At 44.2% G+C, this 18,660-nt stretch overlaps 1 protein-coding gene and 1 long non-coding RNA gene across 2 annotated transcripts in view; one reads left to right on the forward strand and one right to left on the reverse strand.

Annotated features, from left to right (window-relative positions):
• The window catches only part of LOC132870222 (uncharacterized), a 35,478-nt gene that overhangs the window by 9,263 nt on the left and 7,555 nt on the right, over window positions 1-18,660 (forward strand). The gene's annotated exons all lie outside the window — the stretch shown is intronic.
• On the reverse strand, window positions 681-18,311 carry sypl1 (synaptophysin-like 1). Its single transcript, XM_060903841.1, has 5 exons — window positions 18,108-18,311; window positions 6,342-6,460; window positions 1,652-1,856; window positions 1,154-1,342; window positions 681-1,035 (listed from the first exon to the last, which is right to left on the reverse strand). Exons 1-5 carry the CDS (start codon window positions 18,177-18,179, stop codon window positions 904-906), a joined length of 717 nt encoding a protein of 238 aa, XP_060759824.1. The 5' UTR covers window positions 18,180-18,311; the 3' UTR covers window positions 681-903.

The following is an 18,660-nucleotide window of genomic DNA, read 5'->3' on the forward strand; positions in this document are numbered from 1 at the left end:
AGATGAATGCTGATCAGCGAGGTCACAGGGTGAAAGGACAAACAAAAGGTGTTTTATACCCACGTTTGCCCACAGTTCTTCATTGAAGGAATGAGCATTATCCCTCAGTGTTGCACCATTAGTTACAAAACCAACCAGTTATTCAGATCCAATCTCAATTTTATTCATTAAATATAAAAGATATTGGCACAAAAATGTATTTAAAGTCATAACAGATATATTCACAGATAAGTCGTCAGGAATAATACACAAATGCTCAAGGTATACAAGATTTCTTCAAGTAAAACATTTTCCTCAGCGACTCAAAATGAGCTTAAACAGAGTTAAATGGGATTAAATGGTGGACTACAGCCAATTACAGTCAACGTTCCTGTATATTTAATAGAACTTGTGAGCTGAAACACACAGCTAAAAAAAAAACAACAACTTTTGTCAGGTGCGGTAGATGTGTGTTATGTAGACTGGTCAATTAGTGATTTATAAAAAAAAATAATGTTGTTCCAGGAGCATATTCTACTTGAAGAAATCACATTCACCTATAAATGAAAGCTATATTTTAAAAAAGAAAAAAGAAAAGAAAAAACATGAAAGAAAAGAAACATGAATAAAGTGGCAATAAAAATTTGATCATAATTTTTTTACAAATTGCATTTAAAAATGCTTGCAAACAATATAATACTTGTGGCAAATTTAAGAAAGTCTATGCTGAGGTTATAAGTAGGCTATATATACACAAGACTAGAAAAACTGGTACAGACTTCATGTTGACTATATATTTTAATGAATTTAAGTATGAGCAGAAAAAATGCAACAGATGACTCAGATTTCTAATTCACTTCTGAAACAAGATGGTCCATCGAGTTTATGGGCTGATATGGTCATGTGCTCGCCTGGGAGATGCCACTAGATAGGGCCAGGGCCCCGCCCGCGCTCTGTTCCCTGTTGAGAGCTGCGCTTCTGTGAATGCCAGCAGGTCTCCTTGTAAACAAACCAGGCATTACCACCCCAGATGATCAGGTTCACAAAGCCAAACACCTACAAAAAACCAAAACAAACACAATGCAAATCATCATGAAAAATCTGCAAATAAAAATGAACTTTTTGTAATAAATGATGCGTTTTCAACATTAGAAGAAGTAGTCCACATGCTTACTACTGATATATCCAGCGTGCGCATGCTGGAAAATTCAGTGACCTCGCATGTGACATCGTTTCTACATAACGTCAGACTGGTGCTGATGCCTTCTGTGCCTGTGGCATACTTGACTTTCTGCAGCCCTTGTGCCCAGGCCGATGAGCACACCAGCCACAGAAAAGCAAATGCTGCTGTCACCAAAAAGTCCTACAAATCACAGAGACAGAAATAATATACCTTCGTCTTCCACATTTTCCTTTTTCAGGTGTATAACCACAGTTACTGGCTGTAAATGCCTGTTGTTCAGATGAATGAGTACAACACACAGTTTGGGGCGACATGCAGCATTTATCGAAACGAGATCAGGTAGACTTCCAGTCTATCAAAGGAGCAACTTCTCAAAAGTGTCCTATTTCAGTTTAATTACAATGCTGCTTAGTGCTTCACACCCTTGTATAACATCTTTCTTATGATCTAGGAAATGCTTACTAGTAAACAGTATTCAACAATACTCACAAATGCTGGGCCAAAGTTAGAGTCCCGGTATACATGCATGTAGCCCACGTAAACCAACAGAGCTATCATGCAGTAGAGGAATGCCAGGACGGCCACAGCCACGAAAAACTCCACAGAGGACGAAGAATCTCCCATCAGATGTGTCTCAGACACAGTGTGGTTACACAGAGTGACATTGCCTTCAACTAACAGCACTTGGTTTATCCTGTGTAGAAACAGATGCAGAAACAGATGTGAACACCTTTACTGGGAATCTGTCAGGAACCACATGGTGACACTGGGCCTCATTTAGCAATTTACTTTTAGTAAACTTAGTAAAGTTGTATGTAAATATTTAGCCAACAAAGATGTGTGTAAATGTTTTGTAAACGTTTAGTAAAGTCCAGGCCTGAATCCAAACCCATGTCCAAGTTCATGCCCGTGCTAACACTGGAGCCCATGTTCAAGCTCATGTGTAGGTCAGAGGTCTAAATCCATGTCCATGCCTGCATCCAACCCATATCCAAGCCCATGTCCAAGCTGAAGTCCATGTTCATGCCAAGGTCTAAGCTAGAGTACACACCTGAGTCCATGCCCATGCTGACGCCCGAGTGTTCGAATGTTTGAATCCATGCCCATGCCAACACCAGGGTCCATGCTGAAGCCCAGGTTCATGCCTGAGTCCATGCCCATATTTGAGCTCATGCTGATGCCAGGGTCCATGCTCAAGCCCAGGTCCACGCCTGAGTCCATGCCAACGCCAAGATCCATGCTCAGGCCCATGTCTGTGCCTGAACCCATGTCTATGCCTGAGCCCATGTTCATGCCCAGGCTTATGCCTGAGCCCACGTTCATGCCCAAGCCTATGCCTGAGCCCATGTTCATGCCAAAGTCTATGCCTGAGACATGGGCTTGGGCTATGTTGGAGTCCATACTAATGTGTATACCTAAGCCTGTGTTTATGCTGGAGCCCCTGACCATCTGCATATCAATGTTTGTGTCCAAGCCCAAACCAAAACCTCCACCTGTGTTCTTGCCCCCATTCAAAGCCCAACTGGAACCCAAACCTCCACCGAAGCCCATGCTCCAGTGACACGTCATTCCCAAGCCAGAGCAGAGCTCCAAGGGGACATTGCCCAGTGCCAGGTCCTTAGCCTCAGGACTATCTAAAGAGTTTTATAGCTCGGGGAGGTTTTTAGCTCCCCCAAGGGGGTTGGGGGGGAGGCTGTATCGAGTGATGCAGGACACTCAGGCCGGAGAGCCGGTAATGCAGTTTTAGTACCAAAAAGTTGTAGGGAACTTGTCTTCCATGTGGTTCATTATAACCCTATGGCCGGACACCTAGGGCAAGATAAAACACTAACCCATCTCATGGCCCACTTCTACTGGCCAGGGATTTGTGTGGCTGTCCACAGGTGGTGTGTCTCAAATACCAACTGGTGAATCCCACAGCCACTCCAAATGCACCATTGTGCCCTCTTCCCCTAATCAAGACCCCCTTTGAAAGAATTGGGATGGATCTTGTTGGGCCATCGGATTGGACTGCACGAAGGCATTGCTTTATTTTAGTCCTGGTGGACTATGCAGCACGATACCAGTGCAAAACATCTCCGCATGCAATGTCGCAGAGGCACTGTTTAAAATTATCTCCCGGGTCAGGACTCCAAAAGAAATCTTGACTGATCAAGGCATCACGTTTATGTCACAAACTGAGTTAATGGAAGTTAAATCAATCCACACAAGCATTTATCACCCATAGGCAGACGGCTCAGTTGAGCAATTTAACCAAACCCTTAAAAACTTAATCCGCAAGTTTGTGTGCGAAGGCACTAGTAACTGGGATAAATGGCTTAATCCCCTGTTGTTCACAGTACGAGAGGTCCCACAAGCTTCCACGGGGTTTTTCCCATTTTAATTATTATATGGGTACAAACCTCATGGTGTCTTAGATGTTATATGGCAAAACTGGGAGGAGGGCTCTTCTAATATTAAATGTGAAATTCAGTATGTTCTCGGTCTGCACGCAAAACTCCACACACTCAGTCACCTGACCCAGGAGAATTTGTGATGGGCACAAGAAAATCAGTCCTGGCTGTACAACGGGGTGTGCGCCTTCGGTGAATTCATACCAGGGATAAAGTTATCATATTATGACCCACGTCAAGCTCTAAATTACTCGCTGTGGCAGCGGGGGCATGGCCAAGTGTTGGTTTGTGAATGGAGAGCGGGGTCGGGGAAGGTGAGTGGCAAAGTCTGTACACCTGCTGTTGTCAATTAATGTTGTCTCTGTGTTTTGCAGTGAGGATGGAAGGTAGAAAAGGAGGGAGAGAGCGAGGATCTCTCCTGCCTTTTCTACCTTCCATCCTCACTGCAAAACACACAGAGACAACATTAATTGACAACAGCAGGTGTACAGACTGCCACTCACCTTCCCCGACCCCGCCCTCCATTCACAAACCGACGCTTGGCCATGCCCCCGCTGCCACACTCACCAAATGGCAAGGGCCCTTTGAGGTCACACAGTGAGTTGGGGATATCAACTATGATGTGAAGTGAATGGATAGAGGCGGGCACAGCAGATATACCACCTTAGTCTGTTTAAACTATGAAATAAAGGGGTTCCTGTAGCATTGGCAACTGTAGTTCTGAAGAGGGAGCAACTGGAGGTAAAAGTGAAGGCAACCATGCAATCCACCCTGGTCCCCTGTGAAGACCAGCCCTCACCATCCCAACTCTTTGAGGTTGCCAGGTTGCAAGTTGAGTTCTCCTACATGTTCTTGCCTTTTCCCAGTCGCACTCACCTCTTAAACACCACATCGAGACGCCCCCAGGGGTGGTGGTGTGTAGCTGCCCATACTGCTTATCCAAACACAAGAAAACTAGTTTGGGACAAAGTCAAGTTTATTTGTATAGTGCTTTTAACAACAGACATTGTCGCAAAGCAGCTTCACAGAAAATTAAAGACTTTAAGCGTGTGCTAATTTTATCCCTAATGAGCAAGCCTGTGGTGACTGTGGCAAGGACAAACTCAAGGCAATGCTCAAAATGGGGGAAATCAAGGAGTTGCACAGCTACTGAAGCAGCCCAGTGATCTTGTTCCCCAAGACTGCTGGACTGGTCTGGTTCTGTGTGAACTATAGAAAGTCTAAATTTGACACACATCCAATGCCTTGCATTGACGAACTGCTCAATCAGTTAGGTGCGGCTCGTTTTTATTCGACACTGGATCTAACAAAGGGATACTGGCAGATCTCCTTGACTCCCCTATCCTGAGAAAAAAAGAGGCCTTTTCCACCCCATTCGGTTTACACCAGTTCGTCACACTTCTGTTTGGGTTATGTGGGGCCCCAGCGATATTCCAGCAGCTCATGGACAAAATCCTCTGCCCGCATGCCACCTATTGGTCATGGCATATAAAACACCTCAGGGCTGTTCTAGAGTCACTGAGGCATGTGAGGCTCGTGAGTAACCCAAAGAAGTGTGCGACTGGGTGGGTGGAAGTACGGTACCTGGGCTTCCACTTGGGTCATGGGAAGGTGCATCCCCAAATTAACAAGACTGCAGCAAATGCAACCTGCCCAAGGCCCAAGACTAAAAAAGGGGTGAGATGGTTCCTGGGGCTAGCTCGCTACTATCATAGGTTTGTGCCTAACTATTCAGACATCACCAGCCCGCTTACTGACCTCACTAAAAAAGGGAGCACCAGATCCGGTCCAGTGGATAGAGCCATGCCAACAGGCTTTCACCTCAGTAAAGGCTGCACTGTGTGCTGGGCCAATGTTACATTCCCCTGACTTCTCTCCCTTTTGTGTTGCAGCATTGGACAGAGGTCTGGGGGCCATTTTGTCCCAGTTGGTGGAGTGGGAAGAGCACCTGGTGCTGTACATAAGCCCCCAGCTCTCCATATGAGAGACTAAGTACAGCACCATTGAAAAGAATGTCTGCCCATCAAGTAGGTGGTCCTCACCCTCTGGTCCTACCTGCTGGGATGCCCGTTCACGCTCCGCTCGGATCATGCCCCACTCCAGTGCCTCCACTGCATGAAGGATATCAATGTGCATATCACTCATTGGTATCTAGCGCAGCAGCCCTTTAAGTTCGATGTGGTCCACAGGCCGGGGGCACAGATGGTAATGGTAGATTACCTGTCTGGTCATTGGGGGAGGGGGAGATTGGCTGCTAGCCGGACGGCTCCCTGATCTGAGTCGGGCACTGAGGGTATGTGGCAGTGGGGGTCATGGTCGAACGCCAGTTTGTGAATGAAGAGTGAGGCCAAGGAAGATGAGTGGCAAAGCAGACACACCTGTGTCTAATTAATTTGTGTTTGTGTATCTCTTGCAGTGACAGCTGAGGGCTGATGGGGGGGGGGGGGAGAGAACAGAGGGAAGCAGTGGAGCCAAGCTTTGGCCAGAGATTGTGTGCTGTGTATGTTTGCACATATTGAGTGTCTTGCTGAAAAGCATTAATCGAAGATTAAAAAGTGTCTATTAGCATAAAACCCTGCCTGACCCATTACTTCAGCGTCCACCCCAATCAGGAAAGTGTTACATCTGGCTAAAATCTTGTATTACTGTAGACCTGTACTGTGTTGTCATACTCTGTAGTATTATATCATAACATGGTTTCCCATCATACTAGTGCACTATCCCAGCCATAATAATGAGTGTATTAAAATGTAAGCTAACAGCTTTTCTGCATCATTGAAACCTACCTGAATGGATATGCAAAAGTGGCATTAAGGGTCTCATTTTTTCCACCGCCACAAAACAGGGAAATTACATTCCTGCCATTGTAACCACCGCAGCATCCAAAGGCAAACAGAGCTGCAAACTGGTTATAAAAACAAACAGATCAAGCATAAAAGCTGTTAACACTGATTAGATTGACAAAACATGTTTGTCATCAATTCAAACGGGTTTTATTATCCCTCTATATAGCTCATATACATTGGAACGAAATGTTGTTTTTCCAGGACCATGGTGCAACACACAAAAATACAGTGGCACAGGACTACAGAAGTGCAGATACACAACAGCATGAGTGCAAAAATTACAATAAATTCACAGGACAATAAAAACACAGGACAGTACATGTTAACTAGATAGGACAACATAATAGTGTATGAAAAAATTGTGCAAACCTTTGCCTATGTAAATAAGTGCAGCAGCAATTTCAGGTAACAGCTGCAGTAAGAGTCTCATAAAAGTAAAAAGGTGTCTTGTAGCAGCATTATAAAACATTATAAGCTGCTGCACATAAGCAGGACAGGTATATTGGTGATGGCTCAGTGGTTAAGGCATTGCATTACTGATTGGAAGGTAGTAAGTTCAAATCCCAGCACTGTGAATCTGCCCTTGTTGGGCTCTTGAGCAAGGCCCTTAAAGGCAGTGTGATTGACTCTGGAGGAAAAAAAATTGTTGATATTTACTAACCCCATTTCCAGACAAGTTGGGATGTTTTCCAAAATGCAAAAATAAATAAAATAAAAAATCTGTAATTTGTTCATTCATGTGATCCTTTCTTTAACTGACAAAGGTACAAAGAAAATATTTTCAGTAGTTAATTGTGTTTTGTAAGTAATGAAGTTAGAATTTGCCTGCAACACACTAAAAAAATTTGGGAAAGAGGCAAAATAAGACTGAAAATTTTAGAGGATATTTAAGTTACATTCGAGGCATTTACCAGATGCTCTTATCCTGAGTGATGTACAACAGAACCTGAACATAGACACCTTTCTCAAGGGCACTTCAGCTGTTCCTGCTGGTTCAGGGATTTAAACTGGCATCCTTTTGGTCCCAAAGCTACTTCTCTAACCTTCAGGCCATGGTTTTCCCATTTTAGAAGATTCCACAATAAGCAGATTAATTGGTCACATGATTGGGTATAAAAGGAACATGCACCAAAGGCTCAGTCTTTGCAAGCAAAGATGGGTTGTGGCTCACCCATTTGTGTCAGTAAAAGTGGCATAGAGATGGACATAATCGCAAGGAAGATGTTCATTTTACAGGTATGCGCTATATACAAATGTGAGGCAAGGTCAGAGAAACAAAAACTAAAATGAAACTGAAACAAAAACAGAAAGCAGTCATAAAACCAGAACATAAACCAGAGTCAGAAACAGAGTACTAAACATAGCAAGGGACAAATGAGAACTAGGAAACGGATTCAATCGTAATACTTCGTGCCATGTAGGTATCAGCAGTGTCTTTTAATGTGCGCATTCTGATTGTGGCGCCAATCAGCAACAGGTGTTTGCAATGAGCCAGTCATCCCAAGGGAGAGCAAACGAGAGCGGGGCACTCGAGCTGAGCCAGGCTCAAGCGCATGAAGGTGTGACAGAACCCCCCCCCAGTTCTCTTTAAGCTGCCTCGGAAAAAGACCTGCCAAGAAAAAAGTCCGCTCAGAGCTCCGCTCAGGCTCTGGGCAGATGTGACACCAGAACCTGGGCTTAAACTGGGGCTTGTGATCGAGTCAGGCTTTGAACAGGAGCAAGGACACAGATCGAGGCTTGGGTTCCGGTCAAGCCCTAAACAGGGGTATGAGGATGTACGGGGGCTCAGGCTCTGACATGGACTCAGGCTCCCGACTGGGCATGGACATGGATTCGGGCTCTGGATAGGGCATGGACATGTGCTTGGGTTCCGGACTGAACTTGGACATAGTTTCAGGCATGGACATGGGCTCCGGATAAGACATGGCTTCAGGCATAGACATGTGCTTGAGCGTGGGCATGGAACCTGGCATCAGCATGGGTATGAATTAGATCATGGGTAGGGTCTCAGGTGTCAGCATGGGCATGGACTCACATGACATGGGCTTGAGCATGGGCATGGACCCTAGTGTCAGCATGGGCAAGAATTTGAACATGAGCATGGACTCAGGCATGATTCTGAGCTTGAGTATGGGCATGGACCTTGGTGTCAGCATGGGCATGAATTCAAACATGGGCGTGGACTCAGGCAGGACTCTGACCTTGACAAGGACATGGACTTAAATCTTGGCTTGGGTACAGGTGTTAACATGGGTGTGGACTTGGACATGGGCTTGGATTGTGGCATGGGCACCAGAGTTAGCACAGGCATGGACTGGGACATTGGATTTGATCTTGGCCTGGGTACTGGAGTGACGCCATCCTCACTGAAGCTCGGTGGTAGAGTGACAACCTCATCCTTGCTGAAGCCTGGCAGCGGAGCAATGATTTCATCCTCACTGAAGCCCGGCAGCAGAGTGACAACATCTTCAAAGCCTGTCGGCAGAGCAATTACCTTGTCACAGCCAGGTGGCAGAGTGAACAGTGGAGCAGGGACCTCCCTGTCAACCTCTGACGCTGGCTCTGGAGTGGAGGCCACCATGTTATCCTCTGGTGCTGTCTCTAGAGCAGAGGCTGCCCCGTCAGCCTCTGGCTCTGGAGTGGAGGCCATCCTGTTAGCCTCTGGCGCTAGCTCTGGAGCCACATCTCAACGCCCCCCCCCCCCCCCAAAAAAAAAATGATGGGTGTCCTCCTTCCTGGAAGGACTTTAGCTCCTCCCCAAATGACTTGGAGCTCCAGAGGCTTGGGTGCTGCACTCTCATAAGGTGTTCTGCCCACCAGTGTGCCGGTCCAGTGGGCCAATGGATCATGCAACCAACCCACCAGGTCTCCAGAGGTTTGGGCTCCACCAGGTCTTAGTGAAAGAAACAGCACTGCAGTAGGAAACCTTTTGGTGGTTGCTCCACCCTGTCATATGGCGCCGGAATCTCCAGCCCTATGTGCTGGAGAAAGCGCACAGATCCCAGTTTAAGCACCCTGACCTCAGTGCGGGACTGTGTGGCGCGCCTGTATCCTCCTGCTACATCCACTATTTGGCAAAGTATTCTGTCAGTGAAAGTGGCATAGAGACGGACGTAATCGCAGGGAAGATGTTTACTTTACAGGCATGCACTATATAGAAATGCGAGACAAGATCAGTGAAACAAAAATTAAAACAAAAAATTAAAAATGAAACTGAAACAAAACAAAGAGAAAGCAGAGTCATAAAACCAGAACATAAACCAGAGTCAAAACCAGAGTACTAAACATGGCAAGGGACAAATGTGAACTAGGAAACAGGTTCAGTCATAATACTTCGTACCATGTACAGTGGTGCTTGAAAGTTTGTGAACCCTTTAGAATTTTCTATATTTCTGCATAAATATGACCTAAAACATCATCAGATTTTCACACAAGTCCTAAAAGTAGATAAAGAGAACCCAGTTAAACAAATGAGACAAAAATATTATACTTGGTCATTTATTTATTGAGGAAAAGGATCCAATATTACATATCTGTGAGTGGCAAAAGTATGTGAACCTTTGCTTTCAGTATCTGGTGTGAGCCCCTTGTGCAGCAATAACTGCAACTAAACGTTTCCGGTAGCTGTTGATCAGTCCTGCACACCGGCTTGGAGGAATTTTAGCCCATTCCTCCATACAGAACAGCTTCAACTCTGGGATGTTGGTGGGTTTCCTCACATGAGCTGCTCGCTTCAGGTCCTTCCATGACATTCCGATTGGATTAAGGTCAGGACTTTGACTTGGCCATTCCAAAACATTAACTTTATTCTTCTTTAACCATTCTTTGGTAGAACAACTTGTGTGCTTAGGGTCGTTGTTTTGCTGCATGACCCACCTTCTCTTCAGATGTCCTGACATTTTCCTTTAGAATTCGCTGCTATAATTCAGAATTCATTGTTCCATCAATGATGGCAAGCCGTCCTGGGCCAGATGCAGCAAAACAGGCCCAAACCATGATACTACCACCACCATGTTTCACAGATGGGATAAGGTTCTTATGCTGGAATGCAGTGTTTTCCTTTCTCCAAACACAACGCTTCTCATTTAAACCAAAAAGTTCTATTTTGGTCTCATCCGTCCACAAAACATTTTTCCAATAGCCTTCTGGCTTGTCAACGTGATCTTTAGCAAACTGCAGATGAGCAGCAATGTTCTTTTTGGAGAGCAGTGGCTTTCTCCTTGCAACCCTGCCATGCACACCATTGTTGTTCAGTGTTCTCCTGATGGTGGACTTATGAACATTAACATTAGCCAATGTGAGAGAGGCCTTCAGTTACTTAGAAGTTCCCCTGGGGTCCTTTGTGACCTCGCCGACTATGACACGCCTTGCTCTTGGAGTGATCTTTGTTGGTCAACCACTCCTGGAGAGGGTAACAATAGTCTTGAACTTCCTCCATTTGTACACAATCTGTCAGACTGTGGATTGGTGGAGTCCAAATTCTTTAGAGATGGTTTTGTAACCTTTTCCAGCCTGATGAGCATCAACAATGCTTTTTCTGAGGTCCTCAGAAATATCCTTTGTTCGTGCCATGATACACTTCCACAAACATGTGTTGTGAAGATCAGACTTTGATAGATCCCTGTTCTTTAAATAAAACGGGGTGCCCACTCACACCTGATTGTCATCCCATTGATTGAAAACACCTGACTCTAATTTCACCTTCAAATTAACTGCTAATCCTAGAGGTTCACATACTTTTGCCACTCACCGATATGTAATATTGGATCATTTTCCTCAATAAATAAATGACCAAGTATAATGTTTTTGTCTCATTTGTTTAACTGGGTTCTCTTTATCTACTTTTAGGACTTGTGTGAAAATCTGATGATGTTTTAGATCCTATTTATGCAGAAACATCGAAAATTCTAAAGGGTTCACAAACTTTCAAGCACCACTGTAGGTGTTGGCAGCATCCTTTTATGTGCATGTGTGTGTGGGAGTACTTCGGAAAACCATTGTCACTTAACACAGTCCACCGCTGCATCCAGAAATGCAACCTGAAACTGTATTACGCAAGTAGGAAGCCATTCATCAATTCTCTGCAGAAACGCTGCTGATTTCTCTGGGCCCAAACTCATCTCCAATGGACCAAAAGACGGTGGAAACGTCTGTGGTCAGATGAGTCCACGTTTCAGTTTGTTTTCAGGAAAGCCAGACGTCGAGTTCTCAGTGCCAAAGGTGAACATGACCATCCAGTTTGTCATCAGAGAAAGGTGCAAAAGCCAGCATCTGTGATGGTATGGGGGGCATCAGTGCCCACGGCATGGGTGAGTTGCATGTGTGTGAAGGTAGCATTGATATTGGGACATTTATTTGGATTTTAAAGTGCTAATGACACGAACATGACTCTATGCAATTTCTTAAATAAACTATACAACATGGCAAACATGTTAGATTTCTGTTATAATTACGTGAAAAGAAGCTGTTGTTACGCGAATATCCAACTTTTAATTGCACAGCGCAAGAAAACTGGGTCCGTGGCTCGCGGCCATGTTGTGATGTCAGCGGAAGAACACGCTGCGGTTCACTGGCTGTTCTACTCAATGGAAATGGCACATGAAAACGCCGGTGAACTCTTTAGTGCTAGCTCTTCAACAACCAAATACTGGTACTTTAAGCAGTGATCATGATGGCATGATTTTATCTGATTTTAAATAAATGAGACTGATAATAATGTGAATGTTCACAACTAGTACATACAAACTCTGCAGCTTCTGATTCAGCAGCTGCGTCATACTCCGCAAAAACATCAGCAAGAACCTACAATATAAATGGAAATGCAATACACTAAGCTCAAATGACTTTTGGAAAGTATAATTTCTAAATTTTTTCTACATATTCTTGAAGTCGGTCATCGGGGTACTTGCTACCGTTCCCTAACAACACATGGCAAAGGGTAAAGTGTAGTGTTGCTACGAGTACTTGCTAAAGCCTCCGGTGGAAGATCCTCGATGTGCTGATAAGACATACAGTTCTATATAACACACAAGTGTCACGATAATCACAAAACAGATGAAAATTGTTAAAATACCTAATTTTTAAGGAATCATATATTGATCTCTTCCGAATAGAATCTATGATAGCCTACCCTCTTTACCCTTTGCCTCTCGTTGCTAGGCGGCAGTTACATGAAAACCGCAAGCTTTCACAAGCAAATACATGACTGATATCACGCCGACTTTATGATTACATTTATGATTATCATGAATGTGTACTCTATGATGTGTACTCTATGAGCACTCTGGAGCGAGTCACTTCCAAGATGGCCGCGCAGACCGCATGGTTACTATTTTTAGCATCATGTTGGAGCACTCTATAGCTCTACGTACCTTTATCTTATGTCGTTTCTCAACACATGTTCTGACAGGAGAACTGTCTTTGGAGGAGTCGGCTTGTCCCAGGCAACTGCTGGATCCAGCATAGCTACTAGTAGACCCCCTCCGGAATACTGTAGGCACTGCTGATGGTAGCAGCACACGTTTGTGCTGAACTGCACACCCAAGAGATTCTTTTAAGCTGGGAAGGGTGTCAAAACAATCCAAATCGAAGTGTTCAGAGCACAGGACGGATGTTGGTGAGGGCTCCCACTTGTCACGAGTGCGCCTGACTTGCCTCACCCACTTCGCATGCAGCTCAGGATCTCTGGGAAACTTGAATAAACTTACCCCATCCTTGTGGGTTTTGGAGCAAAAGCCGGCAACACAACGCGAAGGCATAATAACTAATATATATATATATATATATAATAATGTATAATATAAATACTAATAATGATAAACTGAACACCTGCCGCATCAACAACAAACTGGTAAGTTAGGAGGAAGGTTCTTTCGCTGACGTCATATAGCTCCTCCTCCTCTTTCGTCTCCTGGGTGCTGCAGCCCCGTCAAATTTGCCCAAATAGCCGCGTTTTTTTATCATAACTTGTAAAATAGGCGCCTTCGTGAATTAATATATGGATCATTGGGAATTACTTTTTATGTTATAAAACATCGCCAAAGATGTCAAAAACGTGTCATCAGCACTTTAAGGAGACATATTCATCAAGTTGACATCTCTTCCCGGGAAGTCCATGCTTAGTTGAGCAAGACAATGCCAGGCCGCATTCTGCATGGGCTACAATAGCGTGTCTTCATAGTCAGAGTGTGTGCGCTTGACTGGCCTGCTGCCAGTCCAGCTCTGTCTCCTATTGAGAATGTATGGCGCATCATGAAGAGGAGAATCAGACAACAGCAACCACGGACAATTGACCAGCTGAAGTCTTGTATCAAGCAAGAATGGACAATAATTCCAATTGCAAAACTGCAACAATTAGTATCCTCAGGTCCCAAACGATTAAAAAATTTTATTAAAGGAAGGTGATGTAACACAATGGTAATAATGCCTCTGTCCCAATTTTTTTTTTGAGTGTGTTGCAGGCATCAAATTCTATCTTTATGTTTACAAAATACAATTAAGTTGGCCAGTAAAACTACTGAAAATCTTTTCTTTGTACTTTTGTCAGTTAAGTAAAGGGTCTTGTGAATTAACAAATCACAGATTTTGGTTTTTATTTCATTTTGGAAAATATCCCAACTTTCCTGTAGATGGGGTTAGTAAACTCAACAGGTAAACACATGTCCATTCAGTGCTCATTCAGAAGCTCTGCCCCACAAATTCATGGACATGCACTGCCAAGGCAATGACACTAACAACTGGGCTTGCTGACCAAAAGAGAAATATGGTGGAATCCAGTGAATGTCTCTTTTTCATAGCTGAAGCAAAACAAACATCCATTATCTGTAACTGCTTATCCTGTGCAGGGTCGCGGGCAAGCTGGAGCCTATCCCAGCTGACTATGGGCGAGAGGCGGGGTACACCCTGGACAAGTCACTAGGTTATCGCAGGGCTGACACATAGAGACAAACAACCATTCACAGTCACATTCACACCTATGGTCAATTTAGAGCCACCAATTAGCCTAACCTGCATGTCTTTGGACTGCAGGGGAAACCAGAGCACCCAGAGGAAACCCATGCAGACACAGGGAGAACATGCAAACTCCACACAGAAAGGCCCTCGCCGGCCACTGGGCTCGAACCCAGAACCTTCTTGCTGTGAGCCGAGAGTGCTAACCACTACACCACTGTGCCACCCCAAAACAAACATTATAATATTAAATATTATCAAATGAATGACATGCAAGCACACAAACACATCATCCAAACCACAAGGAAGTAAAAACTAGCGAGAGTTAGTTGTAGAGATTGTCTTACAAAACAAGTGAAGAGAGGACCGTAGGTTTGTAGCTAAACTAACAAGGAATGTAACATTACCTAGAATAGCATTTCGAATTACGTGTCAAACCACATAACCCCACTGTGTTAGCAGACTTGTGTTTTTAGGTCAATGTGGCTATAAAACTCTTCACAAACACTGCATGAACAAACACTATGATCAAATCAAGTCAAATGGTTTTGTTGTCATTTTGACTGTATAAAGCTGGTACACAGTGAAATGAAACAATGTTCCTCCAGGACCAGGGTGCTTCTTCCAACAACACAGAACTAGATGAGATTACACAGACCAACACAGGACTACATAAAGCGCATGTGTGCAAACACCTCAAGATAGTACAATAATTACTAAACTAGGCAATAGTTAAAAAGGAAAAAAAAAACACTACACAGTTCTAGTGTGAATTAACTGATTAGCAGTAACTAGAAACTAGCACCAAGTTCTTGCACCATTCTGTGTTGATGTAAACACACAAGCAACCACCATGTGTGGAGACATGCACTTCTGTCAGCATGAAACGAGGTGAGCCCGTCTAGTTGAATAAACTTCCTCTGAATCGTCTGCTGGAGTCAGATGTAGTCTATTATCCAGGGAGCAGCCATTGGAAAGTAGGACGGATGGGAGAGCTAGCTGGCCAGACGGTTGCAGCTTGTTTTATTCCCACTTTGTCATGGTGTGTTCCATTTGTACTGGAAAGTCAGAATTTCCGAGTACAAGAGTCAAGTGGAATGCCCCCTGAAGTCAGGTAGTCGGAGGAACCTCACCAACCTCAACTTCAAAATCCAAGATGGCTGCTCAGTGCATCAACAGTGTGAAAGCTGTAGTAATATACTGTTTATTAGCACTTCTGTCTTTTTTTTGTACGTTTCATTAAATCAATCATGCACACAGTACTGTCCAACTTCTACCTGTTGACATTTTGCTAGTGTTAGTATGTACAAAATAACATGTAATATGTTATCAAGCCGGGCGGCACGGTGGTGTAGTGGTTAGCGCTGTCGCCTCACAGCAAGAAGGTCCTGGGTTCGAGCCCCGGGGCCGGCGAGGGCCTTTCTGTGTGGAGTTTGCATGTTCTCCCCGTGTCCGCGTGGGTTTCCTCCGGGTGCTCCGGTTTCCCCCACAGTCCAAAGACATGCAGGTTAGGTTAACTGGTGACTCTAAATTGACCGTAGGTGTGAATGAGAGTGTGAATGGTTGTCTGTCTATGTGTCAGCCCTGTGATGACCTGGCGACTTGTCCAGGGTGTACCCCGCCTTTCGCCCGTAGTCAGCTGGGATAGGCTCCAGCTTGCCTGCGACCCTGTAGAAGGATAAAGCGGCTAGAGATAATGAGATGAGATGTTATCAAGCCCTGCAATGACCTGGCGACTTGTCCAGGATGTACCCTGCCTCTTGCCCATAGTCAGCTGGGATAGGCTCCAGCTTGCCTGCAACCCTACACAGGATAAACAGCTAAAGATAATGGATGGCTGGATGGATGTTGTTGTTAACTAGTATTGCTACCAATTGCTAACCTGACTAGAACTATGCTAATGACTGATATTGGGTTTCCAACTATTGTACTAGAACATGGTCAACCTGGGTGTGCCGTCATTTCCAGCCCTGCCTTCTGACTTCCGAGGTAAATGTAGTGCAGCATCGCACAGCCACAGGTTATGATGCTTCCTCCCCCAACCAGTGGCCCACTTTCCTTTCTTCTTTTTTGAGGTTTATGGGCAGTTGTCAAAGAGCAAATTGGTATTACTGCCACCACCTGGTATAGAGTATGGATCACTTTCCTCTCGCTTCCACTGACCCCTTTCCTCATCTCTCTCTCCCCTTCCCCCTGTCCTGTGCACGAGCACTAATGCCCTTTTGATGGATTGGCTGGATATATGGCTCAGCCCAAGCCACTTTCTTTGTTTCCCATTTAAAGAGCTAGGGCCGCGTTATTTTTTTTTTCAGTGCACACACAATGGAGAGCTAGCAGATAGTGTGGTGATAATCGCTGAATTTGATAAAAAGTGTATTGGATTAAAGTTGATAGCGGCACCTTTAACCCTCAACTTCAAGTCCTTTCACTTCTGAAAGCTGCTCTTGAGAAGGCTGTCTGCCAAATGCTGTAAAGGTATGTGATGACAAATAGATTAGAATTATATAGGTAGCTTATCAGTTAAGGTTTGTTTAATGTATTTAGCATCTTTCTAATGCAAATTATCACCAGTAGTCTCTGTAGTCACACAGAAATGAGGGTAGGCCTTTCCACAGTTTGGGGGCCACTAAAGGACCTGAAAACAGTTTGTGGGTGTGAGATGGGGTGTAAGAATGAAGAAGCTCAGAAAGTTAGGCAGGAAAAAGGCAGTGAAGTGCTTTGAAAGTAGCTGATAGTGAATGTGGGAAGAAACAGGTGACCAACGTAGCTAATACAGCAACCTCAGTTTCAAATGTATTGGAATCCGTTCAGAGTTTTACCAATTAAAAAAAAAAAATAACGATCAGTACGAGAGCTTGTGTGCTACTGACAGTTATGCTGAGCTTAAATCCCAAGACGAACAGAGAGTAACTCTTGTTTTGCACCCAACTTTCAAATCCCATCGGATTATTGACGTGTAACAGAAATGTACCACAATCACACCTGCATGGACTTTATTACAGCAGAAATAGGTTAAAGGTCAGCTCAGTTCTCCGTGAAGAGTTAGATTACATATTACATATTCATTTCCCACTCTGCAGCGTTTCCTTGAAACATCTGGAATACAGTTTTAACCCAGGTTTGCTGAATCACCACGTTCTGCACACAGCAGCCTTCTGCCACATGTCCTGCCTCTTTGTACGAGCTGTTTGCTGACTCAGTAACTTGGTGATGATTCATTATATATCTTATTTATTCAACAATACTCACAAAAGTGCAATATTTTGTGTGTCATATGACCATAAGAATAAAACTTGTGCAGGATATAGATATGTATATGTATATATATTATTTTTATGGAGCTCTATCGGGTCTGCTTTTAGAGAGATCTAACAAACGTCTCCAGAGAAAACAGAGCTGGATCCTCCTCTGACTCTGAGGAATGTGTGTGTGGTGCTGGTAAAAGTAGTTCTGTTCCAATTCCTGCTGAGCAAAACGTCTCGATGACTATTTAAGACCAATCAATCAAGGAAAGGAATTAGAGTAAATACAAATAAACACAAGATACACATCTAGAGCTAAAGATGTTTTTTTTTAAATGAGGTAATGTGTAAACTATGCAGAATGATGAGCACAAATTCACCCATAAAAAGATCATGCAAAAAGAAAGAAAGAAAGACTCTTCCAGCTGGATTATTATTAGTGTTAGTGTTTGCAGGACTTTCAGGATTAAGTCCAGCAGAAAGAGAGCAGCACCCATGCAGTCCTGGAACTCACCCACTCCAGCAGCTTGATGAAGCCCAGAGGCTCCTTCACAGGGTTCAGGTTTAACCGGAATCCCGTCTGCATCTTCGCACTAAACTCCCTGGAACACAGCGAGAAAGTTGCTGGTGGGATTCAAACTTTCTCTCCAGTGCACATTGCACTTTTTTTTGACAGGGTGACGTGGTTTTTCCTCCCTAACGATGCTGCCTCCTCCTCCTCCTCCTCCTCTTCTTCCTCCTCCTACAAACTCTCCACAGCAGGACTAATCACGTGCTCAACACACACACACACACACACAAGACCTAAAAGTACGTTAATGACCAATTCATGCTTTTATTCTTGCACTTTTTGATCCGGAATGTAATCCAACTCACATATATGAGGCGCTATCATGCATGCACCATTGGGGAAAAAAAAAGCAGTTTGATCTCATCTCTCTGGAGCTCCTAAAGTCCCAAAGATTTGATTGATTTTAAATCTTGTGCGCACACGTGAGAACGAAATTTAAACACATCACCTTCAGGACTTCAGGGGCTTCGAACACCTCACTTAAGGCTGCACTCAC

This window comes from Neoarius graeffei, chromosome 21 (assembly GCF_027579695.1).
Source record: "Neoarius graeffei isolate fNeoGra1 chromosome 21, fNeoGra1.pri, whole genome shotgun sequence".
Classification (NCBI taxonomy): Eukaryota; Metazoa; Chordata; class Actinopteri; order Siluriformes; family Ariidae; genus Neoarius; species Neoarius graeffei.

What these genes read in the sequence shown, in the direction of transcription:
- sypl1 (XM_060903841.1), bottom strand. Translation starts at nt 18,179, where the DNA reads ATGCAGACGGGATTCCGGTTAAACCTGAACCCTGTGAAGGAGCCTCTG. An exon ending in ACTTTTGCATATCCATTCAG is followed by an intron (nt 1,857 to 6,341) that starts GTAGGTTTCAAT and finishes GTTTCTACACAG; the next exon opens with GATAAACCAAGTGCTGTTAG. An exon ending in GCACGCTGGATATATCAGTA is followed by an intron (nt 1,036 to 1,153) that starts GTAAGCATGTGG and finishes GGTTTTTTGTAG; the next exon opens with GTGTTTGGCTTTGTGAACCT.